Below are 26,126 nucleotides of genomic sequence, written 5' to 3'. Positions count from 1 at the left end.
GGCAAATTATTTTGCCCCATGGCAGCTGGATGAGGAGGAGGGCGCAGGCTCGCCTGCCCGAGGAAAGCGGCCGAGCGTGGCAAAGCGTCCAGTTGCTCCCCAAAACACGCCGGATGTCCCCGGTTTGGTGGAGAGCGTGGTGGGGGACGGGGTCCCCGCCTGCAGGCACGTTCCTGGTGGGGACCGAGTGATGGCAGGAGGGGCTGGGGTGCCAGTCGGCCGCGGGGCAGGCGGACACAGGCCCCACTCTCCAAAAACGGGGCCCCCCATCACTGTCCTTTTCCCCCCCCGCCCCAGGCCGGGGTTAACACCAGGGATCCCGCTCCGCTCGCCCGCGGCAGAGGCTGTCGCTGCGTTGCCAGGCGCTGTCGATGAGGCTCTGAGCATCTTCGCATTTCTTCTTGACGGCGGCGTCCAGAATGGCCTTGTGCAGGAGGTCAACCTGAAACGCACGTGCGGGGCGGTCGGGAGGGGATGGAACGACAGCCGCTTCCCTCCCGTGTTGTAAAACCGCCTCGGAAGCGCGCGGGGAAGTCGTCCGTGTCATAAATACGAGCAATGGAAGGGGACGGGGCTGAGCCAGGTTCCTCCTCACCCCCCTTGGCAGCTCTGGATGCTCATGGCCCGTCTTGCCAGGAGACTCAGGCTCCCAATCCCACATCCCACGGTTTTATGGACACGGAGCAGCTCCGTGGCTCTCCGGCCCTTCACGGGAAAGCTGGGTTCACCCCGTGGGGAAAAATTCACCCACGGCTTCCCCGCAGGACGCCGGCCCCGTTCGTCCTTCCTGCCTTGCGTGCTCACCTGGTAGATGTTCCTCCACGCGGCGTTCAGCGCCGAGAGGAACCTCTCCAGTTCTGTAGTGCAACTAAAATAAAGGACCCAGGGGGGCAGGAACTGCTTGCGGTCCTGAGCAAACTCCTAAACACCGAGAGAGAGAGCGCCCGGGCGTTACCACCGCGGTCCTTCCCCAGCCCCGGGCCAGCCGGTCCAGCAGCACCACGCTCACCAGGATACAGTACTCCTTGCCGGCTTCCGTGGAGACGGCGGTGATGTCCGTCAGCTCCGCGGTGCCCAGCGAGCGGAAGAAGCTGGTCTGGCAGTCCTCGTGGCAGGTGAAAGCCTTCTCGTCCGTCAGCACGAGGCAGCAGGGGACGCAAGGTGTCGGGGCAACACCTTGGGGGATCACCTGCACGAGGAGGGGGGTAAAATCTGGCGTGAAGGAGCCCCATCTCCATGGGGCGCCCCATAGGGAAGCCCTCCTAGCTCAGCACAAAACTGCCTGCTCCATCCCTGCTGGACATCCCCGCTCCTGTCGGCAGCTCCGTGCCCCAAAGCGGCTCTGGGTGAAGGAGGGGGGTCAATGCACCCATGCTTGGGGGGGCCTGTCCCTGGCTCACCCCTTTGGAGACAGCCTGGCAGAAGTACTGCATCCAGTCCGCCATGTCTTCCTCGTTCTCGGCGCTCAGTTCCAGGGAGGGCCGGTCTGTCAGGATCACCTGGAAGGAGTGGGGCCGGTCGGTGGTGTTGGAGCGTCGGCATCCCCCGCACTGCTCGCCGCTGGGAGAGAGGGGGGGAGGATGGAGATGAGCGGGACGGACCGGCGTCCGGCTGCCCTCTCTGTGCCACATGCCACCCCCTTTCCCCCACAAGCCCTCGTTTCCCATTCGTGACGGCCCCTGCTGTTGCTCGAAGGACGGCCTCTGCCTCTGCACGTCGTGGCAGAGCCAGAGTTGAGCACGGTGGGTTCGTGGAGGTTGCCCAGTGTGGCTTTTTCCCATCAAAGGGTGGGCCTGGCATACAAAAATCAGGAGGAAACGAGCCCATCTCCAGTTATGTGCACCGGAGCCAAAGCAAACAGGCATCTATATCCAGACAGGAGCGCACGTGGAGTCCTGTAGCATGGACTAGATCCATGATTTGCCCCAAAACACCTCCTTGAATATCCCACGGAGCTCCTGATCCCCAGATCCCCACCAAATCCAGGCACTACATCCCACCAGCCGCTTACCCCATGTTGATGGAGAGCAGAGGGGTGACGTCCGTGCGGTCCGGGTATTGGTACAAGATCCCATTGCTGCCGTTTGGGAAGATGAGAGAGGTGGGAACTGGAGTCAGATCGGCTCTGGCAACTGCACAAACACCCTTCGGTCCCACAGCTGCTCCTGCCCTGCCCTCCACCCACACAGACCCCTGGGATCGCGTTCCTGCTGCCGGGCAGCCACAACTGGTGGCTCCAGCCTCCCCAGTGACAAGATGGGTCCTCCCCATCTCCCAGGCAGCTCCTGGGCAGCAAACTGGTCCCAGCACCTTCTCCAACAAGCCCTGGCTGACCTCGCTCCTGACCCACAGCGCCAGTGCCCACCTGAGCACCACAAAGCAGGTCTTCCACTGCTCCTTGCCCAGGTAGGAGGTCCCCGCCTTGTAGTGCAGGACGCCGTCCTTGGTGACTGCGTTTTCGGCGGAGGCGTAGCTGCTGTTGGTGGGTCCCAGTGCCTCATCCATGGGGTCTTCCCAGTGAACGAGGCCGTAGAAACGCACCACCACGTTGCAGGCCTGTGAGAATCATGTGGGGAAGTCAACAGGAGGGAGTCTCCCATGAGCTTCTGCTACGTGTAGCGACGGCCGCGATACCCAAACTCACCTCGCACTTGGATTCCTGGGCCACAAACTTGGCGAGTGCCAGTTTCTCCATGGTGGCATCCGTGAGGATGCTGGGGTACGGGGGCTCCCGGCACCCTTTGATCATGGCTGACTTCAAGGAGACCAGGAAGAACCTGAGAGGGAGACAGAGATCTCTGATGAGGCCAGGACAAACAGCCCCTCACCTCCTTCACGCGCTCTGATGCCCAAGGGGCTTCCCTTCGACGTGGGCCTCTGGTCTTCCAGACCAAAGGGTCTTGAAATCAACCTACAGACAAATGCGACAGAGGTTGGAAAGTCTGAGCTCCAGGAAGGAGACGGGTGAGACTGGGAGATGGGACATTCCAACACAGATCCCAGTACGACCATCCAGGCCCTAACGAGGTCACCTCCCCGAGCTGACAACACACAGAGAGACCCGGGGACGTGCCTTGAAACTCAAGACCTTGTCCCTACTCATCCCAAATGACACAAAGGACACGTAGTCCGCGCTGCCCAGAGTCCCGAGGCCGTCAGCCTGAGGGGCAGGGTGACTGCTGTGTCTATCCAGGGAAGGTACTTTGGGCTTATCCACGCTCAAGGCATTTCCAGCTGCCTGCAGGGTCTAGCCGGTGGCATCAAACCGACCCCCAAACCTCCACTGGTGGCAGGTCCCTGCTTACTCAGTGAGAGCCACGTCCGCGGTGTCGAGCAGGAACTGCTTCCTCCGATTGGTGCACACCAGAGTCACCGTCTGCTGATCCAGCCCAACCTGCGTCACATACGGCCGGTTAAGGAAGCCAGGAGAGGGACAAGTGGCAAGGAAGCAGGGCTGAACCTGGCTTCTGGCCCCGGGCGAGAAGGTCAGTGGTCGCATTTGAGGGGAGATGGCTTCTAACCATCCCAATCTCTCTCAGAGATTCACCAGCCAAAACACTCCCCATGGACAGAGAACCCCACAGCACCACCCCACTGCGATGCTCCTGACACCTCTGCGGCCAGAGGGGTGAGGATCGACCCCCAACTCACCCTCTGCTCCTTCTCCCAAGAGGGCTGACCCCACCCAGGCTGCACTCACCGAAATGTAGTCCAGCTCGTTGTAGGAAACGGCCTCCTCCACCATGTACGGCTTCTCCGCTGCCCCTGGCACAGACACAAAGGGCCGCGTGAAGCTGGGGGCGAAGGAGCCCAGCGCTGCCCGGATCCGGGCCGCTGCGCAGCGGCAGCGACGGATCTGCAAACCAAGCCATGTCCCGGGCAGCACGGAGCCGCAGGACACGCATCCCAGGGCTTCTCGGGGCACGAGTCAACCTGTGACTGCCACAGCTCCGGGGGACATGAGGGAGCTGGCAGGAGCTGGCAGTGAAGGTAGTGAGCTACGGTGTCCTAATTTATGGACAAGCCACGGATCAAACCTCCTTCCCTGCAGCTGAGCACAGAGGCTATCGGGACGGGATACCTTTCCGGATCAGGTACACGTAGCAATCCGTCAGCAGGACGTAGATCAGCTGCAGGTTCCCCTCCATGTGCCCCGTGCTCATTCGGATCATCTGTGCGGAGAGAGAAGAGCTCTCAGGCTGCGGCCGCCGCGGGCACAGAGCCGGTCCTTCGCGGGAGATCGAGCGCAACCGCCTTACCCTGAACAACTGTTCCTCGTTCTCCCGAAAGACGTGGATCATCAGCAGGAGGAGATGGTTGTTATCCACCCTGTGAAGAGAGATAGCAGAGGAGGGACATAGATGTGGGGCTGGGTGGGTCCAGGAAGGACAATCCCCTTCCTTATTAAACTTGTCCATGACTTGAGCACTTCTTGTGTCTCCCCAAGACCTTCTCCTCCTGACCTTGTGCCTCATCTTCATCTTGGGTAAGGATGGGCTTTGCCTCCCAAACCAAGGACAAGAGGGAAAAGCACCAGCTTGAGCTCAGGATCATTTGGAAGATGCTCACCCTGTAGAGCCTCACCTGAACTCGGAGGGATGGGTCAGCTCCGAGGGGCTGCCCTGCCCTTCCTCCACGCCGGAGTCCTCAGCGCTGCTCGGGGAAGGGCTGGGCTGCTCCTTCTTTGGCTCGTGGAGAGCCTGGGGGTCGGCAGTTTCTGTCTGGCCAGTTTGGGGTTCATCACTCGCCCCTCCAGACTCCTCTACTGCCCCAACTCCTTCTCCCTCTCTGCTTTCTTCTTCTTCAGGAGCCTCAGGGCTACCAGAAACATGTGGCGGTTGGCCAGGCCCTGGAGTGTCATGGTGGCCACCACCTGATGCAGCAGCGTTTGGACTCTCGACGGTAAAGCGGTAGAAGTCCATGGGGGCTGAAATCCCCTCGCTAAAGTCGCCAGAGGACGATCCATCCGGGGTCTCCCCTGGCGTGCCAGTCCGAAAGGACTGCCCGGGAGGCTCGAGGGGGACGTTCCAGCCGCCGGGGTCCAGCTGCCCGTTGAGTCTGTCCATCACCTTGCTCAGCGGCTGCCCCACGCTCTCCATGGACGTGTCCTTCATCTCGGGGATGCGCAGAGGCAGCTGGCTGAGGGCAGAGCGCTCGCCACCCTCCTTCTGCCCGCCCGGGCCCCCCTCACCAGCCGGGGCAGCGGAACCGTCGTCTCTCCGTGGGTCTTCTCGGTCGCTCAGCCCGTTCACGCCGCTGTCTCCGCTGGCCTGCTGCGTCTCGGGCACTGGGGTGTTTGCCGGGTCCTCGGTCTTCGCTTTCTTCTTCTTGCCCGTTTTCTTCTTCTTGGCTAACCTGCATGGTGGGAGACCAGCACGGATATCGCTCGTTTTTGCCTGCTTAGACTTTTGTAACATAGAGAGGGCTCCCACCCTTTCCAAATAAATTTCCTCTGCAACTTTCCCTGTCGCAGAGAAATTCCTACATCCAGAGTATCGTTCAATGTGCAGCCACGTACAGCCCCCACGCCGGCCCTCACAAGAAAAGCAGAAAAAACACACGGTATGGATAGAGCTTCCTACTTATCCAAAAAAGAAAAGGGATGGGCACAGCATCTTGGGTTTTCTTCGGCTGCGAAGGGGATCACAAACAACACGGAGCTAAACTGACGTTGGAGAAATCCCTGTCTGAGATCAAGATGGTGGGAAGGGAGAAGGTTTCCAAGAGGACGTGGGTGGGAATGCCGTGTTCCTGCCTGCCAGGAGAGGGAGATGCAGGCTGGAGCCCGCTCCAGCCCAACACACCGGGACGCCGGCTGTGGAAATGTTCAGGCCTCCCATGGCACCCAAACCGCTGCCAGGTCCCTCGTGTTTGGGAAGCGAGCGCGGTGCTCCCCTTCCCACGCGTCTGCCGGAGAGCAGGGTGCGATGTGACCCCGCTCCTCTGCTCCTCCCAGCAAAAGCAGGGCACGAGAGCGAAGCACAGGCCGGGCTGGTTTTGGGGTGTCCCCCATCCCCGGGTGGGAGCAGACAGAGCCTTGAGCTCTTCGTCTGGCTTAAGGGCTCTGAGGGACCCCCGGGGCTCTCCTCGGAAGAGTCGAGTGTGGGCCAGCAGGTCTGTGGAGGCATCTCCCTCGACAGGTTTAGCCACAGCTCGTTGCCAAACAGGAGAGAAGACCTGAGACCCAGAGCTGCTGCAAACCCGCCGCCAGCTGGAGAAAGCTTCAAACTAAAGCCCATGGCTTCCTCCGAGCTCTCCGATACGGACTGTCGGGCAAAGGGGGTTGTGTGGAGCCAGCCTGTAGCTCTACAGACCCAAGGGGTCAGATCTGCTGACACCTACAGAGCACCAGTTGGTGTCTGGAGGTATAAAACCACTTTCTCATGGTTTTTGTAAAGGCTACACCACAGATGCTGTCTCTGTTGGGCCAGAAAGTGTGGCACACCATCAGCCTCTGGTGACCAGTGACACTCAAGGGCGTGCTTCCAGGCCAGGCAGCTCTGTCCCTACCTGATGACCTCCAGCTCCGTGCAGCTCTCGGACTGGTCCGTTCCTTCAGGGGTGGCTTCTGCCTTCTCCTGGGAAGCTGCATGCACCGGCGTGGTCTCGGTGGAGGACGGCGCGTCGGCTTTCTCCTCGTTGAAGGGGTTGTAGCGCTGCGTCGGGCTCTTCACGGAGGCCTTGCTGCCGTTGGCCTCCGAGGCGGTGGAGCGCGGGCAGCTGAGCGTGTCCGTGAGGTCTCCGTCTGCAAAGATAAGAAGGGAATAGCGGGATTAACGTCAGCTCGGGCACCTGGATCCAGTCAAATCAAGCAAAGCTGCGGGCTGGGGGCTCGGGGCGCTGCATGGTCACCGCGCTGCTCGCAGTGACGCCATCCCGGGCACCGGCAGAGCGCCGTCGGATCGGCTTAGCTTCAGAGATGGCTGCAGGCAGCAGGTTCTTTGCGAGGAGGGACAGAGAGCACCCAGCACCGCTCTGCGCTTCGCGCCCGCTGCAATTTAGACAACGCCTGGAAACAACAGCTCGGCCACCCGGCAGCCGGATTAAGCAGAGTCCTTGGGAAGGAATTTGAGGGGTCTTGGGGCCGCGGTGCTCCGCAGCAAGATGACAGCGAGTTAACGAGGCTGCTGCCCTGCACTGCTGCTTCTCCCCGGCGACAGCGTCTTAGGAAGCCGCTCGCTCGGCTGGAAGGGCACAGATGGAGCCAGTCCGTAGGGAAGCGATCGTCACAGAGCCGGCTGCTCTTCCCAGCCTGCGCGACGCGCTCACGGGGGGCTGGAAGTGTGGACAGGGGACGTACAGCGTTCACCGGGGTCCGAGGACAGCAGGCTGCACAGAGAGGACGTAGCACAACCAGCTTGGCCCGTGTTAGTCTTCAGAGGAAAAAGGAGCCATGAAGAAGGGCTACAGGAGTCATGCTCGGAGTTCTCCATCCACAAAGTCACGGTTAAAGGAAGGTTACCCATGCCCTTCCCTTCTCCAGCACCTTTCATTTCCAAAGCCAGCTAGAAACCTCTTGCCAGGCAGGGAGATCCCTTCTGAAGGAAACCACAGCCCCAGCAGACTGATTCGGAGGCGTAGGTTTTGAGCAGGAAAAATGAAACCTCTTATTAAAAAAAAAAAAAATCAAAAATCTAATCAAGGCAGTTTTGTGACGGCCGATTTCGAACCGCTGCTTGTTCCCACCGAGTCGCCCGTCCCGCAGCCGGGAGGGTGCGACTCAGGGGAAGTGAATCGGGTGGATTTTTCGTGTCCACATCAAAGGGAAAAATCAAACATTTAAAAGCTGTTTCGGCCCCAGGCTTTTTACCCTGTATCACAACGAACGTCACATCTTTTGCCTAAACCCTGTTGAGACAAAACGATCTTTGTCTAAAACACAGATTTTTAACCCAAAATGCATTTGCTGAAAATGAGGGACTGCCCCAACTTTCTTAGCCTCTTGCTCTGCGTTGAAAACAGTGAGGAACGCGTTAGTATGCAAACCTGGCGCGGCATTACGATGGAAACTTTGCCACGGATCACACCGGCACCACTTCGCAACCGGGATCTGCAGAGGGGAGCGGTGCACGCCTCCGAAAACCCGAGGGATTTGCCCCGGCATCCCTGGGCTTCTCCCAGCCTGCACCCAACACCCGCGGCGCAGTCGCTCGCTGGGTGTCGGGTTTGGAAACGGGGTTTGTCCTCCCAGGGTGTATGGTCAAGCTTCAGGGACATGTTAAATCATCTCTGTGAGCATCGCCGTGCGTGGGGTAAGGAAGAAGATGAAGAGGGAGCGTGTTAGAGCCCAAGAGCCATCCACATGGAATTCAGGTAGAATTTCCCCAAATATTCAGGCGGTACCGGCCAAGGCAATCCGGATCCAAGTCTCCATCCAGCTTTTAGCTGCGAAGGACCGAGCGTGGGTGTATCTCCTCCGGGGGCGAAGCAGAGAGGTCTGCTGCTCCCGCGACATGAAGCGATACACGGAGGGACTGCACGTGGAAGAAGGAGAACAAGTTCCTCCAAAACGGGCAGGGGCTCTTGACCATAAAGGCCAGAAATGGCTGACAAGTTGGTTTTAAAAGTGGTAAAATAAAATTTAAAGAAGCGTAGCGACCCAAATGGAGCACAGCGACGTGCTGGATGCCGTTGCTTCAAGAGATGTTTCAACATAGGAGAACAGGGTCCGAGGAAAAACAAAACCTCCCCAGTTCAGCCCAGCAAAAAGCCCAAAATTAAAGAAAGCAGAATTAATCTGGCTGTTTGCCAGGGCTTTCAGGAAATGAAGGAAGGTGGATCAGTTGTTTTTTTTTAAAATCAGCACCCTGCAGAACCGCGCTCCGAACTCCGGCCTCGCGTCTGCTACCCCGAGCGCTGGGGCGGACGCGTCTAGAAGAGACGGAGGCAGGAAAATATTCCTCCGCCGCGGGATACACGGCCGGGTGAGCGTGCCTGCGTACGCCAGGATTTGGGGAAAGCTTTGCAACGTGGTCTCCCAGATGAGCCACGCCACCGTCCCACCTCGGGGGGGTCTTTTCTGCTTTTTCTGCCTCTACCGAATTCCATCAAGATGTGGTGGTTGGTTGTTAAAGAAAAGAACGGGGGAGCATGCAGCAAGCTTCAGGTGGCAGCAATGCAGAGAGAAAACCAAAATGTTGTAAGAGATGAGTATGTCCCACCTTCCCAGTCTCTGCTGGGCATGGTCTGCATTGCTGGAAAGACATCTCCAAAATCATAATCTACAAAAACGAGGGATAAAACTCAGGATTAGAAATACAAGTAGTGGGGAGGGAGCGGGGACAGGGGACAGCATGAAGGGGATTTGGGGAGGGAGATGGGAAAGGAGAGAAACAAAACCATCTTCGGTTGGTATCTGAAATGCGTGAGAAAATATTTAGGGAACGTGGATGCAAATGGAAACCAGCTGCACTAATGGTTGTTCCTGCTGGATGTTTGTGTTACGGGAGCTACAACGAAGGGTGAAGGGCCTGTTACGTGAGCTGCTGGAAAACTAAACCAGAAAAACAGTCGGTGTCACATACCTAATCAGGGATCCCCTCCGTCAACCAATTTAATTGCTGTGTGCCTCAGTTTCCCCACTTCGCACTTACCTCCCAGAGATACTGTGATGTTTGACTCATTAACGTTTGCAAAGCCAGGGGTCTGATTAGAGGGAAAAACTTGTCCTCTGATCCTAAAATCCCCAGCTCCACCTACACTCCCAGGGCAGCGAGGTGGTCCTCTTGAAACGACGAGCAGTGAAATGGTTACTGAGGTGGAATTCCTCCCCGCCAGGGGAACAGCAGCAATGCCTGTCCTCCTCGGCTCCGGCCCCTCCGCCGTCCTTGTCCCACAACAGGGGACGGCATTTCTACACCAGCACCAAACCCCTCTACGCATGGGGAAACTGAGGCACAGATCACAACCACTGCCCGGACACATGGAACAGCTTGCGACGATGCCAAAACCAAAACCCAGCTCCAAAATCTCCTGCATCTCTACTCCAAACTCTTCTTCTCTTGAGCATTAAGCTTCCACCCACCAGACGGGCTGGAGATGGTAGCCAAACCCAAGTGCCAGCCCTTGCCCCGTCAGCAGGGACAGGCAGCAGATGTGCTGGCACCAAGACACGTTCTGCTGAGAGAGGAAGAGGAACACCAGCCTGGGGAGTGCGGCAAGCGCCGAAACGGCCGCTTACGCCAAACCTCTGGGGACAGAGAAGATTCCTCCGGTGACTTTCCTCGCTGGGCTCCTTGTGCTGTCTCCAATCCACCTGGGATGCTGGGGCTTTGGCACAAGCAAGTCCTCGGAAACAGAAACAAACCCCTTCTTGCTTACAGCAGATGCTGCGGTGAGCCCAGAACAGTGCTGTGCTTCAAAGCCCTTTGCTAAAACAATGCCAACGCCCACCCTGGGCAGTTCCTTCTCAGCATCTTTAATGTCTGCAGTTTCTATCTTGTACTTAAAAGGCAACTGGAGGACCCTTGTCTCAGAAGGAAGCCATCCATACACAGACTCCGTCCTGAATTCACTGCATCCAATTAACAGCACACATCACCCCATCTATTCCAGAATCCCCTGATCTGATTTTGTTCGAACTGACATCAAAAAAGGAACAGGGTCAACAGGAACAGAGCTGCTCCTTCATGTGAACGTGCTTCACGCAGCGTTATGAGGTCCCTGCTCCAGCCTGAAGCGAGTTAAGGGGCAGGCAGGAGGCACATGTCTGCTCAGTTCATCAGGAACACTGCCCAGCGTGGACAGCGATAAGGGGGTGAGTACGACAACTTCTTGGGCTGCTCAATTAAAGATGCATAAAGAAGTAAAAAACAACACCGCTGAGACCACTGGCTGCCTTTCCCTCAGACTGCACGGAGGAAATACTCTGGAAATTATTCCCCACCATCTCCAGCGTATTTGGGTCTCCAGACTGCAAAACAAGCAGTTAAAAAAGGTCCTCTGCAGCCCTGCGACCTGCTCTGAGCTGGAAGCCACATTCAGATATGGGCACAGCTTTAAACCCCATGGGCAGATTTCTCCAGTTTTTGCAAAACCATGCATCCCAGGACGGAAACGTGGCCTGGGGCGATTAGCAACGAAAGTCCTTCTCTCCCGGTCCGAGGCAAAGGGGCTGTCCAGAACTTAAATCCCAGCACCTCCCAAGGCAGGAGAGGACAGACTCACAGCCCAACCGCCGGGGTTCTCCCTTTGGTCTCTTCCAGCCCATCATTTGCTACTTCATCTGGCGTCTTGTTTGGTCCAGCAGCTCAGCCCAAGGCGGTGTGGGAGCAGACAGCCCTGACCACACCCGGCTCCGAAAAACCACTGACCTTCACTGGATGGAGCGATGGCGCTGTCATCCCATTCCAGGTTGGTGGAGGTGACCGAGTTGAAGGAGTTGAGGGACAGGCTGTCTGAGCCGTGCACGGAGCTGGGCAGGCGATCCTCGAAGTCCAGCAGGTACTGAGGTTTGTAGTAATCCGGCATGTACGGGGCCAGATCCAGGTAAGGAGCATCCTGCCGAGAAGAGAGCGTGGGATGAGTCAGGTTCTGAGTCACCACGCGCAGTTATTAGCACAATGGAAATGATGGGGCTGCCCTTGAACGTCCTCTGACTGGCCATTTCTGCCCCCTTTCAGAGGAAACCCAAAGGCTCCACTGCAACACCAAGGGTTAACCAGTGGCTTTGTGTTTACTCAGAGGGACGCCGGTGTTTTGTACCACTCTTGTGGAGATCAACTCCTTTATCCCCATCGACCTGCCCCGCAGCTGCCTCGTTCCTCTTCTGAAAAGTGCCGAGGAAGAACTGAGCAACAGGAATAAATCCCATCGCTGGATCTCCAAAGATCCCAGCCTAAAGCTTTTCCTAAAAGTGGCAGCTTCACGTTTTCAGCTGAAGGTCAACAAGAAGGTCCACCCTGGACCAAGCAGGGACTCCCCCTGCTCCACATACTCACTCTCTCCGAGCCAAGAGAGACAGATCCACTCACCAGATCCAAGTCAAAGCGGATGAACTCCAGCCCGGACACCAGCGTTAAGAACAAGGTCAGATGATCGTGACTGCAAACCAGGGCGTTCCTGCAGCACGGATAAAACACAAGAGCTGTAGAGATGTGGGAAAGAGAAGAACCAGCTACAAGTGCCCTTCTGTTTTCTTGCTGGCGTGTTGCCGACCCGCCACATAAACAGCCCCGGAGCTGTGAGCCTGTTGTTTGCCTCCTAAGAGCAACAGCAGAGCTTGAGGGCAGGTACGTGTGGCTCTGAGAGCAGATGGGCATCCACCACACTGTCCCCGAACCCAGCTACAGTCAGATTTCCAGGTGTCCAGGGACTCAGCTCCAACAGACAAGAGCTCAGCAGCTTCTTAGAAAACATGAAAGGACATAAAGGGTTGATCTGGGACTGGGAGTAAAAGGAGCAACTAGGAGAGACATTTGCAGGCCCTTTTATATAGAACAGTGCGTCCATATCTGGGACCTTTAAATTAATCAGGCAAAACCCACAAAGAAAAAAATCAGACCCTGATCAACTGCTTGTTCTCCACTGGCAAACTAGGGCTGGCTTCTGGCAAGGAGGGATCCCAACCAGTGCCCGAACGAGGAGGAGCTGGGATACTCACTTGACGTAGTACTTGTGCAGCAGGCTGAGGTTCTCCTGGAACAGCCTCAAATAGCTCTCCAAGGAGTTCTCGTTGAGGGCTAGGTACAGCCATGCCCGGCCTGAAAAGAAAGCAGCAGAGAGATTTATCTGCGGGGAAACACCTGGGAAGGGAAGCGAGCCGAAAAATAATCCCACATCAGTTCCAACATCAGATCGTTCATTCGGATTCGTATCGTCCGAGGGGAGCAACCGACCGCCGGGGAAATCCGTGGGGAGACGAAGGGGCAGGTTCGTGATTCGGAGTGGGAATAAGAGACTGGGTGGTAGCTGGGTGAGAAGCAGACACACAGGTGTGTCTCTCCAGCGGGATGGGGGCCCTGCTGGCACTTCCAGCAGGGATCAGCAGGCGGGAGGGACAGAGGGAGAATCACTCTGAATCAGCGCAGGTGCAATTTGAGATATTACCAAAACGCTGGTGCAGAGAGGGGCGATGGTGGCGTCTGCGCTCAGCACCGCTCTCACCGGTACGGGGCTTGGGAGATGAAGGGTGTTGGGATAATCAGGCAGAGCGGAGGTCGCTGGGCACCGTCCTGCGGCAAAAGTGGCCTTGATGGTCCCGAACATCTGCTACAGGCAACGCGCAGCAGGGCAGAAGAAGCGTCGGGCAAACGAGATGTTCTGAGGCAAGAGGGGTGATGCCTCCCATCTGCCAGAAACCTCTCCTGAAGCTCACACCCAGCAGATCGCTTTGGTTTCACGGCAGCAGAAGCAGGGCTACGTCTTTGACCCAACGCCCAGACCCCAGGCACGGTGCAATGGTTTCTAGAGCCGTCATGTGGTTACGGCAAGGACTCCCGCGTCCTCGGCCTGAGCAAAGCGACCCAGACCCGGCGAGGAGCCACGTGCTGGCTCCCTCGACCTGCCTGCAGCCCCAGCCCTCCCACATGAGGCCGTCACAACCTGCCTGGGCCTCCTGCCAGGTGTCCCCAAACCCAGGTCTGCCCTCAGAGCTGGGGCAGCGGCTGCAAATACTCACTGCGGCCCAGGTTGGTGGCCACGTGTTGAAGCACTTCGATCTGTTTGATGGCTTCCCGGCGAGTGAAGTGAACGACCAGCACCCAGTAGCCCGAGGAAAGATCTTGCAGGCTGGAAGAAGCAAGAAGCCCAGAGGAAGGTTAAGTGAGGGCTTTGTTATCTCCACCCATCCAAACATGGTGAAAAACCCCCGTGCAGGGAGACCTGGCAGCCCAGAGGCAGGTTCCACGCTTACCCGTAGAGCAGAGCGTGGTCCAGATGTTCGCAGAGCCGCTGCAGGACCTTGTCGTGGTTCCGGATAGCCGGTGTCTCGTCTTCACAGGCAGCGAAGTAGCTCTGCAGCTGCAAAAAGACGACACGGGATGGCTGAAACACCCTTCCACAGCCCACTGGGGAGGCAGCTGGACATGCCAACACACTCAGCCAGCATTAAAGAGCTTTTTTAATCTCAGCTTGCTAAACCTCGATGCAGGTTACTTCCAGGGCGTAGCGAGCGGTTCGTAAGAGTATCCTAAAGGCAGGAACTCACACGGAGAACCTCGGCCACAAAGACTCATCCACGTTTCGGAGACACGCCAGCAGCGTGGCCAGGGCTGCACAACCAACATCTTTGTTGGCAGAGCAGGAGGACAGGTCTGCACAGCCTCCTCCTTCACAGGCAGCACCACAGCGGGGCTTCCAGGCTTCCTCTGCGGCCACCGCAGAGCGGTTCGGAACGGAAATAATTCGGGGCTCCGCACTCTGTTTCCAGCCCTGCCACTACCGAGCCCCCTCCTCAGGCTCAGGGTCTTGCCATGGGAAACCCTGGGTGGGGAGAGGTGTTGCTCCCCGGTATAAAAGATGCTCCGAGTCCAGCGCCGTGCTCTGTGCTAACTCCGTGCGAGTTCTCAGCGGAATTCCAGCATCCCGGGAAGAGACAGAGCTTTTGTTGTTACGGGCGGCTCGAGTGACCACTGCCACGCCGGCTGCCGATGCCACCCAGACTTTCAAACACAGGCTGGCAGGGATCGCCTGGACGTCCAGCAGCCGGGACTTGGAGGGAGCAGAGGGCAGCGCAGATACGGACGAGGCACGTGTGTAAGTGACAAAGGCAGTTCCAGTATTCCCGAGTCGTTTGCCTCCGCTGGGGCAAGGCTGCCGCTGTCTCAAAAATCAGGACAGCTTGACTCATCCACGGTTAACCCGTTCACAGCTGCGAAGTTACCTCCGAAGTCAGCGCCGGCCCCGTGCTCCGCTGACAGCAGCCCTCGCAGGCTCGACACGGCGTAAATTGCTTTTCCACTTCCGCAAAACCTGCTGGAGATCCTAGAAATCCCCTTACGCCCGAATCCTGTATCCCTTCCCGGCTGACCCACAGCCCTGCTCCTGCCCCCAGAGCTTACAGATCTGTTCAGGTCCCCGTCCCGCACACTCCTGGCACGCGGGCAGGGAGGTTGCTCACCCGGGGTGCCATCTCAGCCGTACACATCACCCTTATTTGCTCTGGCTGGCGACAAGCGAGCACAGTCCAGCTGGGCTATGACGACACATCGCCCGTACGTACGTTATTTTGGTGCCCCGGTCTTTGCCAAACCTCCCTAGTTAGATATTAAATCCCAAAAACTTGATGGCATTGTGCTTGTCGAGTCTGACCAGTCCCCAGAAACTGGTTTCTCCTCCTGAATTATTACTAAATTCAGAGAAGTCCCTTTAGAAAATCATTTGGTTTCAATGTAAAAGTTACCAAGGGAGACAGAGAGCACCTCACGGCCCTTGGAGAACTGTCTCCAACAACTCTCTTAAAAATATGAATGTCTCCAGCTCCAGCACCCTCCTGGTGTGAAGACCTTGAATCTCTCTGGAGCTCTTAGGTAAGATGGGAGAGCCAGGCGTGTTCCTGCACGGAGCAGGTCCCAGCCCTGACGTGGGGAAGACTGCTGAGCCCAAAGAATCGCGGCCAGATTCCCTTGTCCAATCGCACAGCGCAGCTCAGCCTGTCCCTGTCCCATCTAGTTGAGGAGGTAAGTCCACTGGGGAAGGAAACACATGGTAATGGTTTGTTTGCAGAGCCATGCGCGGGTGCTCCGGCGATGGACAGACTTCTTCAGGACACGCTGGTGAGACCCAAAGCATTTCAGCTCAGCAGCTCTTATCCGTTTTTGGGAGGAAGCTGAGCCAGAAGATGTAGAATCACAGAATGGTTTGGGTTCGAAGGGACCTTCAAGATCATCCAGTTCCAACCCCCCTGCCATGGGCAGGGACACCCTCCACTACACCAGGTTGCCCAAAGCCTCATCCAACCTGGCCTTGAACACTGCCAGGGATGGGGCAGCCACAGCTTCTCTGGGCAACCTGTGCCAGTGCCTCAGCACCCTCAGAGGGAAGAATTTCTTCCTCAGATCCCATCAAAATCTCCCCTCTTTCAGTTTAAAGCCATTGCCCCGTGTCCTGTCACTCCATGCCCTTGTCCAAAGCCCCTCTCCAGCTTTCTTGTAGCCCCTTTAGGTACTGGGAGGTGCTGGAAGGTCCCCCCGGAGCCTTCTCTTCTCCAGGCTGAACAGCCCCAACTCTCTCAGCCTGTCTCCACAGCAGAGATGCTCCAGCCCTCACATCATCTCCGTGGTCTCCTCTGGACCCGCTCCAGCAGCTCCATGTCCTTCTGATGTTGGGGACCCCAGAGCTGAATGCAGCACTGCAGGGGGGTCTATTTACGCTATTAACAAGCAGCGCAGACCCAAGCAGGGAGAAGAATGCCGTAAAATCCCACTAGTCAAGAACTACTTCAGGAGCTTCCTGCAGCCGGTGTTTTAAGCTGCAGCAAGGACACTAGAGGAAGAAACAAAGTCGTGATTTAGAGCTGTATCCCTCAGGAGATGGATAGATGGAGCCACAGGGGAGCTGTCTGGTGGTCACTAAAATACCCCCCTTTTTGGGGAAACTGAGGCAGGAAGCAAAGCCCCTGCCACACAAGATGTGAGCCAGGATTTGAAGGCAGAAATTCCCAGCTTGTCCCAACCAGGCTGTTGTCTCTGCACAGAGCTGGGGTACCCTCGGAGGAGGGTTCCTGTCCTGGGTGTCTCTGCAGGCTCTGCGCTGACTTGAGGAAACGCAGCTGCGGGAGACAACGAAGGGGAAGCAAAAAAACCAATCAGGCACTCCATCAGCTTACCGCTAAAAACAAGGGGACACTCAGCTACGCTCTGCACACACAGCCTGGGCAGGTCATCTCGGAGGGAACTCGGAGCCTGTCTGCGCCACCGACCAGAGGTATTCTCCACGACAGAGAGACTCCGAGCCCAGGCAGCAAAAGAGATGAGCAAGTAGAAGCATTTCCTCTTTTTTTCTTTCCTTCCTTCTCCAAAAATAACTTAGATCTTTGTCACAGTCCTTCCCACAGCCGGTTCACTGCTCCCAATCCTCTCCATCGGTACATGGACCGACCTGCTCCCAACACCAGAGGATGCAAACGGCGGTTGTCTCATCTCGACATCTCCGAACGTCGAAAAGCACCAGGGAATTTGTGAAAAACAGATTCCTCTTCCCTAGAAAAGCCAAATCTTCCTCCCATGAAGGGATCTGAGTCTTGCAGGGCTCGTTCTGCGTTATACTGAAGCTCAGTGTTACTTTCAGCTGCTCTGCAGGGAGCACGCAGCCTCCTGCTCCGCAGGAACCAGCCACCCCTGCATTGCATCCTCTTCCTGGGGAGGCAGCTGGAAAATCCAGCCCCATAGCAATGTCCAGAGCAAACCCACCCCGAAAGGCTCAAGTCTGCCCCGCTGCGACATCCAGAGCCAGAGGACGAGCTGGTGCCACCGTGCTTTGCTCAGAGTCACGGGATCACGCCAGACCTGCGCACGTGGGTCCCGGCGAGCAGGGAACGCACACTCAGCAGTTTCGGATTTGGATTCAGGCATTTTAGGAGCTGCTGGTCACAGGGCTCACGCCTACTCGCAGGCGCAAAGACGGGCCGCCGCGTTCCCTGCACGGTGCTGCACCAAGGGACGGCGCCGTTTCCGATGTCCCTCCGAAATAAACACAGCCAAGGGCTTACAGCCCCGAGCAGACGACGCGCACGGCTTGCCGGGGCACAACGAGCCCCAAAAAGAGATCAGCCAGGCAAATCCCCGCCGACCTACCATGTGACCAGGGAGGAAACATGACAGAACAAGCCTCGAAATCTCCTGGGTGGAGTCATCCCTACGGCGAGGGTGACAAAAGACTCGCACAAGCTGATGGGGAGGCGTTTTCGGCTCGCGAAGAAGGGTGAAGACACACATGGAGGAAAGGTATGATGAAACAGCTTTCCCAGTTGGGGAACGAAATCCAGTTGCATCATTTCCCACAGGCCCGCTGGCCTGCTCCAAGATCCACCTAGTTGAAAATCTGCAGGGATTACGACCACAAGCGTCTTAGGGCAGAGGCACAGACCAACAACCCTGATGGTGCAGCTGAGGCAGGAGTGCTGCGGCACCGCCCCGAAAAAACGGATTTACATGGAGTGTTTACTTCCCTCCTGTAAATCGCTATAAAACACAAACCAACAATGTGAATCCAACCTCTCCCTAATCGCGGCGCGGCAGCCGGACCTGTCTGGGAGGTGGTGACCAAATGAAGCATCCACAAAGCAGCTCCCTGACATACCTGGGCAGCGAGCCGGGCTGGAGCCGGGGAAAAGTCAGGAAAGAGGCCAGCAATAAAGTTAAAAAGTATTAACCGAACGTGACAGCGGTCGTTCCTGGGTTTTCCGGAGAGATGCTCTTCTCCTCATCCCCTCTGCGTTCCAAAACCAGAAGGAAGGGTTGAAGGCTGGCTCGGACGGAGGGCTCCCTGGCGAATGCCTTGAGCCCTGACCTGGGGTTATTTATAGACATTCCTGTGGCCAAAAGAAGCGCCGTCGCACGCAGAAGGCATCCCCGCCATCCACCGAGGCCACTCTGCCGCCCCAACCGGCTCCGGGCACCGGTGTTGTGACAGCGTGGGACGAAACCTGCCTCGGTGAACCGGTTCCAAAAGCCCAACCACTGGAAGCTGATGAGTTAAACACACTTGAGAAGGAAGCAAGGCAGAAGAGTGTTTCCCAAAGGGGACAGAGAGCTGGTTTGTACTGGGGGAACACGGGGTTCGAGCTCCCAACAATGACACCTCGTCCCCATTGAGGAGAAGCTGGATTTAATTGCTGTTTATCAATCACAAGTTGATTATTTTTTTTCACCACACCCCGCTCCGGCACGCACGAGAAGGGATACTCCTTGCACAATTTTATAGCACCTACTAATTGCGCCCGTTCTCAATGAGCGTGAAGCTCTCCAAGCCTGTTTGCAGAGCTCCTGTGCTGCAAGAGATGCCAAAAAACAATCCTGCAGCCACATCATCAAGTCCATTCTCCGAACTGAATCATTCTCGCGGCTCTCCTTGGAAACGTCCCCAGTATTTCTCTAACCTTGTTGAAATACTGAAACACAGCCTCCTGACCCGTTCATGGCTGGCCACCACCCAGCCGAGTCTCCATCTCCATAAATCTGGCCCGCAGATGCTTCCCTACCAGCTTTCCAACACCAAGTTCACTTCCCGTCTTCTGCTTTGAGGGCAGTTACTTCATGAGCCATCCAGGCCGCTGGAGATGCAAACCCTTGGCTAAACTCAAAACCCTTCCCAAGCCTGCTCCCAACACCTGATTTTCCACACGCAGCACGACTGGACAAGGACGGTGGCATTTTACCACAATAACCCTCTGCAGCAGGAGTGAACCCACAGGGTTTCCTGTGAACCCAGTTTGAACAGCTGTCCAACAAGGTGATTAAGAAAACGCTGATTGAGAAGCCAACTCTGGCTCTTGGCACTCGTTCTAGGGCTGCACCTGGAGCTGAGCATCCTCAGGAGCAAGCCTGGAGCTCCAGGGAGCACCAAAAAAAGGTGGCAGGAGACTGACCTTGTCCCAGGCAGGTGACGGTGGCTCAATCCCAAGAGAAGAGGCAATGGGAAGGGACAGGACGGACACAGGAGACAGATAAGCAACCAGCACTCTCACACCTGCTCAGGGCAGTACAGACATTGAATGGCAAACGGATAAAGAGGAGACTGAACTACTCTGCCTGGGAAACTCCTGGTCTTCCATACCACCCACAAAAGCAGGCTCAATTTCAAGGCAGGGGGGTTATTTTCTCTTGTACACTTGTATAACACAAAGCCCTAAAACTTCAGCTCTAGCAGGACGCTTTGGAGGTCACATCCATGATTTGACCCAATGTTTCTCACAAGCAGCTTCCAAATCAGCACTGGCCTCAGCAACCAGCTTCCCATCCTGGACTCGGTCCGCCTTGCCTGGGTCTTGTGGCTTTCCCCGATGAAATACATTGGCACGCTCAGAGCATCGGGCACCACAAGTGACATCGGAGCAGCCTGGAGAGAAACAGAGCGTGTTCGTGACGTGGAGAGACAGGAGCCTGGAGCAGGTGAAGCTGAAACCCCCAGCGAAGATGCTTCATGGCTGGAAACGCAGAGCTTTGAATCATTTGCAACCCAGCGCCTGCAAGGCTGTCACCTCCTGGGACACGTACGCTCATCAGCTCCCGCACCCCGAAGGCTTTGCCAGGGCTTCCCTTCATTATTTCTGAGCAGCAAACCTTGCAGCAGGCTGGACCTGCGTACGGCTCAGCCAAGGACAGGATTTTTTTCCAGCGGTGACATCCTGCCAGTGGCAGGGAGCATCCCGTTCCTCTGTCACGGCAAGCAGAGCGCACGGAGAAGGAGATGGGCACGGAGCTGGCTGCTTGTGGAACAGGATCCCTGCGCTCGCTGGAGGCAGATGGAAAGGTCACATGCTCGGCATGACGAAAAAAAGCAGATTTCATGGGAAGGAAAAAACAAGTCTGGTTGGTAAATGCAGCGAAAGAAGCTTGTGCCCTGCAAGTCTCGGTCACGGCGCTGCTCTCTCCCAGAGAGAGAACAGCTCTGAACCTCTCCCCACCAACCAAGCCCTCTGGTCCACAGTTATTTCAGTTTCTCCTCTTGGACCAGGATATCGGAAGTGGGGAAAGCTGAAACAGCTCAACAGCAACCCAAGTTGTGCAACAGGAGGCACAGGCGTTGCTTCAGCTCCTCGTGCAAAACCCACCGCTGCGATTCATCTTCCTGAACCTACCACTCTCCCAGAGAAACGCTTCGCGTTAGCGGTAAGAGAACAAACGGGATTCTTCTGTCCCCAAAAGGCTATCATAGCCTTGTCCACCAGCAGATCCAGAGCTGGTTTTGAGAAACACCTCCTCCGGGTATCAAGAGACAACATCAGTTTAGGTACCCCCCGAATCCAATCCCCTTGCAGCCACAGACGACGAACCTCGTATCATCGCCAGACCTGCGTCAGGATGCGGCATGAGGAACTTCAAAAGAGGGAAACCTTGAAATACTCAAGTAACCCAAGAAAGACATTGCTGCGCTCTCAGCAGAACACAAGGGGCTTTGTCTGCTCGTCCAACAGTGGCAAAACCCTTGGAGGACCACCAAAATATGCAGTGTCGGAGCAGCAAGCGTTTGTAGACTTCTTAAAAACACCTGAGCAACTCTGGTGTCTTCATGGCTGATTTACAAGCTCCGAGAGATTACTGCTCGCTTCAGCCAGGGGCTTCTGGTGGTCTTGTGGTCAGGTGGCTGGCAACCCTGGTAAACGTGGCACAGGGGCAAGCCAGGAGTGCCAATGGACATGATGTCAAGTCCTGCTGCGTGCTCCCCACATCGACAGCGGATGTGGCCTGAAGCAAACATGAGCGAGAGGAAATACCCTGGCAGAGATAAAAACCCCTGTGGTCTTCGAGCCAGCGAGGTGCCCCTCAACGGAAAGCAGAAGGCAAGTCACTCTCTGGCTATTTTCACATCTCCAGAATTACTACCCCTGTGTCATGTTGGCTGAGCTAAATAAATCCACCCCGCCGGAGACGAGCGCGTTCCCTGCGTGATCTGAGGAAGGATGCTCCACTCCAGCGCTACCTGCTCCTCTCCAGGACATGGACACTAAGCCATCTCCAAATCCACCCTCCCTTACCGTGCAGGAGAAGCACGGATGCTGCAAGGCAGAGCTCAGGGAGCCCAGGGACTGCAAAGGCATTTCAATGGTACAGGGCTGAAAACCTGCTCCGGAGACAAGGAGAAAAGGCACAGCACTAATTCACTGTGAGGGAAGTGGAAACCTTCCCAAAGTCATGCACGAACCGAGCAGAGCCAGAGCTTTTGGCAAGAACTCCTGCAACATCAGCAGAAACCATCGCTCCACCTGATTGACATGCACCAAGGATCAGCTGCTCCAGAGTTCATGGGAACGTATGCCCTTCGAAGCCAGCAGGAAAGCCTGAAAAACAGAGAAGAACCCCAAAACCTTGAATTCTGATCTCTTTCCTAACTAAGTTTAGCTCCTGGAATTGCCAACAACAAGCATTGTTTAAGGACTTTGGATTTTCACCACCTACTCACAAGCAAGACAGCAACAGATCCCTCCTTAAGCCACTGCCGTGCCCAGGAGGGCAGGGAAACCCAACCAGAGAATATAAAACATCGGCGCTACCGGCTTCGGCATGGACCAGGTCACCTGTGGTAGCTCTGAGCTACCAGGAGATGGTTGGCCAAGGGCACATACGAAGCTAGTGGCATTTCTAGCACGCGTATCACGGCAAGAGTTCAACAGGAAGGCAGCTCTCATCCCACTGTCGCCACACACGGTCATATCTCCTAGAAGGAAACAAGCACCTAAGCCAACAAGGGTCTGCACCCCACTGGGAGAGGATGCACGGAAAGCGGTGAACGCACGCTGAGCCATAACGTGCCCATCTCCAGCTTTCTGCCTCAATAAAGCCCCAATTCTTTTTAAAAAAAAAAAAAAGGATTAGGCATCAGGCACAGGTCCTGTTAGCAGAAAGCAGGGTCAGGGAGCACTGGATGGGAAAGGGGAAAAGAAACGGTCACGAGCAACGAGCTCCACAGCATCACGCTGCCCATGTAATCAGAGCAGAAAGCACTGCCCTCTTAATTAATTTCTGTCTCCCAGGGAGGACAAGCTGTAGATGGGAAACGCTCATGATCCCCTTGGATGTGTCTCGGAATCAAAGCAGGGACCCAACTCGCTACTGCTGAGCTTGCCCGACCTCTCCTGAAGCCAACAAGAGCGGCAGCCCCTTGACACCTCTCCAGCTGCAGGAGACCATTTCCTGGGTGTCTGAACGAGATGTTCTGCCTCTCTCTCTGCAGTCGAGGCCCCATCTCACACCTCTGCCATCAAGGGCAAAGCTACCGCTGATCTCCGAGATATGGGTGAAGTATGTGAATGGTCCAGACCTGGGTATCACACAGAGAGACCCACGGGTTTGTAACTACCCTCTCCAAGCAGGTTTGAATCCCTACCCTTCCTAGCTGGGCTCCATCCCCTCTATATTTCTAAGAAAATAAGAGAGAAACAGCCCTGTCCACTGAGGCTTGAGGGATTCGCTTGGAATTGAAGCACTTTGGTTGCTGTTGAATTTGCACAGAATTTACTCACTGCTCATGCAGTGAAATCCAGAAATTCAGAAGCGTGCTGGAGAAACTGAAAGCCACGACCAGGTAAAGTCACGGGTCTCCGTGGCACAAACCCTGCCCAGGGCTGTGCTGCTGCTTGTTGCCTCCTCCATCTGAGGCAGAGGGAAGCTGACAAGCGTCTGGATGGTTTTCCCTGGGCCACTCGGGTGAAAATAAGGCATTTTTTCTGCTGCTGCTACTCAAAGCCTGACATCGTAACCAGGTACCTCAGCCTTCAGTGGTGGCTTGTCCCAGTTTACCCAGTCTTGAGGTGGGGTTTAGTCCTGGCTGTCTTCTAAAATAACATTTGACTTGCAGTCCATGGACTCCTGAGAGTCCACAAACTCCTCGTTGGGTCTGAAGCTGAGAAAATAAACCCTACTATCTGGCCAAAAAGCGGTGGGGAGAGGTGCGCGCATCACCGCCGACACATCCGAACCCTCCGCTCCACAACTCGAACCCGCAACGACGACAAAAGTAAGGAGCGAGCAACCTACACAGCTAGGAAGCTTTTGAAATCAGAGGTGAGATACTTGGAAAACTCCTCCACGCCCCCATGACACAATCCCAGCGACGAGGAGTTACTCAAGACGGACCCAGAGGTGGGGAGAGGAGGATGAACGAGAGCAGGATTTCCCAGCGCACAGCAAAGCGTGGGAAGGGTGTACCTGCTCCCCTAACCTACTGCTTTACTCCTCTCACCAACGCAGAGAAAAAGAGGAACATCAGGGACTCGAGGGCTGAAGTCACAGAGAGAAACACCGGGAAAAATCAGCAGCTCCACAGCTGAAGGGGAGCGACGTCCCCGAGGAAGGAGAACTGGATCCCGGGGGCTGTGCCAGCGCTGGACTTCCGCCGCGTGGCTGAGTTTGGCTTCGCTGGGGTGGTATAAATAAGTCTGTCAGCCTGACGTCTCACGTAGGTTCCTACGTATCCCTGAGCCTTCCAGCTCTGAACTGAACAGGAAAGCGAAAGGGGCAGCACTGAAAAATCCCCAAATCCCTCTTCACCGTGGGACCAAGAAAGGAGCTGGCGGAGTCTGAGGCAGGTCTGGGCAGAGGTGTGTTGGCAGAGCTGTACTTGATAAGTGCTGTTTCAGTATGATAATTATTAAAATAACCACCATGTTGAATTTATAGAGTTTCCAATAGGGATCCTCCGAGGATTTTCTGAATGCAAATGTCCAATGAACCCTGTGTGGGAAGTAGCATGTACTTGTACGTATGGGGAAACTGAGGCAGCAGCACTGCAGAGCATTGTAACAGAGCTTGGCGCAGGATGAACATCCACTGGTTTCCAAGAAGATAAAAGATTATCCTTAATTTTGAGAGGACAGAAAGGTGAAAGACCAGAGGACAGGGTCACCCATGGAAAAAAAGAGAAAGGCTTGGAGAGGTTTGCACATCCATCCTACATTCCAGAGGCAATGTCAGGCCACCTCTTCCTTAATAGTGCTGGAATTCACTAGCAACCATGTTCACAAGACAAGTTTTCACGGATGAATCCGTGTCAGTACACATTGCAGATCACAAGAAAACTCCTATTTCATAAGGCAGCAGAAACCCAACAACTGGAGAAATGTCAGTGAGTCCGGAAACCCTCCTTTCCCCCAAAACTTGGGATGAAAACTGAAACAAGATTCCCTTCACCTTCTCAAACAGAGCCTGTGTTTTCCTCTCAAAGATGGCTGGAGCTCACATGTGGACCAGGCAGGACACGTGGCCCACCCCCAAACTTCCAGCACGTCCTTCCAGCTCACGCCTGTGACCTCCCCAGACAGACTCCAGCGTCCTGGTCCCCTCCGTGCCTGCACACAGATGCTCCCACCAAAGGGATGGGCTTTGGGACATACTCTCACGTGCAGCAGATGCCAAGGGGCAAGGAGAAGGTAAGATACGAGGTATGATGGCACACGTCTTCGGAGCCCACGTTTTGAGGGCTCAGAGCAGGACACAGCCAACCCATGGTGTATTCCTGCCAGGAAGGAGCACCTCTCAAAAGAGGGTTTCATGCTGGACTCATTCAGATCCCCCCACCGCAGAACCCCAGGAAAAGGGAACCCCCCCAGACCCGTCCGCAGGAGACAGAAACGCTTCGAAACGGAGGAATCCCGGGGGAACCGCAGTGCATCCTGACCGGCAGACACGGAGGTTCCTGGGGGTGACCCTGGCACCATCCCTTTGGCAGGGTGAGCCGCGGGGTGACCCCACACCCCCGGGGGTGCCTCTGGGTGGGGTGTCCCATGGCACCGGCACAAAGGATGCCTCCAAACTCACATCCCCAGCACGGAGGGTCCCTAGGGACACCCCCAATCCCTAAAGGTATCCCCTGCCTCTGGCAGAGGGGGTGGCAGGCTGTCCATGACCCCACACTCCGGTCCCAAAGAGTCCCCCAGTGTCCCTGGGGTGTCCCTTAGCTGGGGGGGGGGGGGAGGCGTACGGACTGTCCCTCAGCCCCACATCTCTGCTGATGGTGTCTGGGGGAGTCCCCGGGAGCATCCCCCGGCCCCGCAGCTCGGGCAGCGGCAGTCCCCGGGGACACCCCAGGGCAGAGGGGGATCCCCAGGGCCCCCCCAGCCCCACCGCCCCGGCAGATGGGGGTCCCCAGGGCCCCCCCAGGGCCCGCCACCACCCACCTTCTTGACGGAGAGGGAGATGTTCTCCAGGATGCGGTCCTTCACCTCCGCCGGCTCCATGGCGGCGGCGGCGGCACCGCCGCCCGCCGCTGCCCGCCGCCGCGCCCGCCCGGCGGAGGCCGAGTGCCGGCCCGAGTGCCGGCCCGCCCGCCGGGCCCGCTCGCCGCCCCGCCGCCCCCCGCCGGCCCGCTCCGTCCTGCCGGCTGCCCCGGCCCGGCCCCGGCCCGGCCCGGCTGCGGGGTGGCGGCTCCCAGCGCCGCTCAGCGCGCCATGGCCGCGCCGGGGCCCCCCCCGCGGCGGGCGCGGAGGCGAACGGGGCCCCGCGGGGAGGAGGGAGCGGAACGGGCCGCGCTCG

General features: G+C 56.7%; 1 protein-coding gene across 2 annotated transcripts; it reads right to left on the bottom strand.

Annotated features, from left to right (window-relative positions):
* Window positions 1-304: 304 nt before the first annotated feature.
* Window positions 305-25,831, bottom strand: PLEKHM2 (pleckstrin homology and RUN domain containing M2). 2 transcript variants are annotated; one of them, XM_086625826.1, is made up of 21 exons: window positions 25,772-25,831; window positions 13,853-13,959; window positions 13,619-13,728; window positions 12,602-12,701; window positions 11,973-12,060; window positions 11,313-11,499; window positions 9,594-9,722; window positions 9,162-9,221; window positions 6,511-6,745; window positions 4,585-5,355; window positions 4,260-4,329; window positions 4,082-4,172; window positions 3,701-3,765; window positions 3,306-3,394; window positions 2,645-2,777; window positions 2,366-2,556; window positions 2,012-2,077; window positions 1,401-1,560; window positions 1,010-1,189; window positions 805-921; window positions 305-442 (listed from the first exon to the last, which is right to left on the bottom strand). In XM_086625826.1, the coding sequence occupies exons 1-21, from the start codon at window positions 25,829-25,831 to the stop codon at window positions 305-307; spliced, it is 3,147 nt and encodes a 1,048-aa protein (XP_086481952.1). The 2 variants fall into 2 exon arrangements, with proteins under 2 accessions (XP_086481952.1, XP_086481953.1); XM_086625827.1 differs by lacking the exon at window positions 9,594-9,722.
* Between the last annotated feature and the right edge of the window lie 295 nt (window positions 25,832-26,126).

This window comes from Tauraco erythrolophus, chromosome 23 (genome assembly GCF_009769465.1).
Source record: "Tauraco erythrolophus isolate bTauEry1 chromosome 23, bTauEry1.pri, whole genome shotgun sequence".
Taxonomy (NCBI): Eukaryota; Metazoa; Chordata; class Aves; order Musophagiformes; family Musophagidae; genus Tauraco; species Tauraco erythrolophus.
Note: the sequence above shows the minus strand (reverse complement) of the source record. Positions and strands in the feature narration are given on the sequence as shown.

Bases quoted from the DNA above. Each gene is read 5' to 3' on its own strand.
- PLEKHM2 (XM_086625826.1), bottom strand. From the start codon at position 25,831: ATGGAGCCGGCGGAGGTGAAGGACCGCATCCTGGAGAACATCTCCCTC. The intron at 12,061-12,601 runs GTGAGTATCCCA...TCCGTGCTGCAG, and splicing joins CTGCACAAGTACTACGTCAA to GAACGCCCTGGTTTGCAGTC. The intron at 922-1,009 runs GTGAGCGTGGTG...CTCGGTGTTTAG, and splicing joins GCAAGGAGTACTGTATCCTG to GAGTTTGCTCAGGACCGCAA.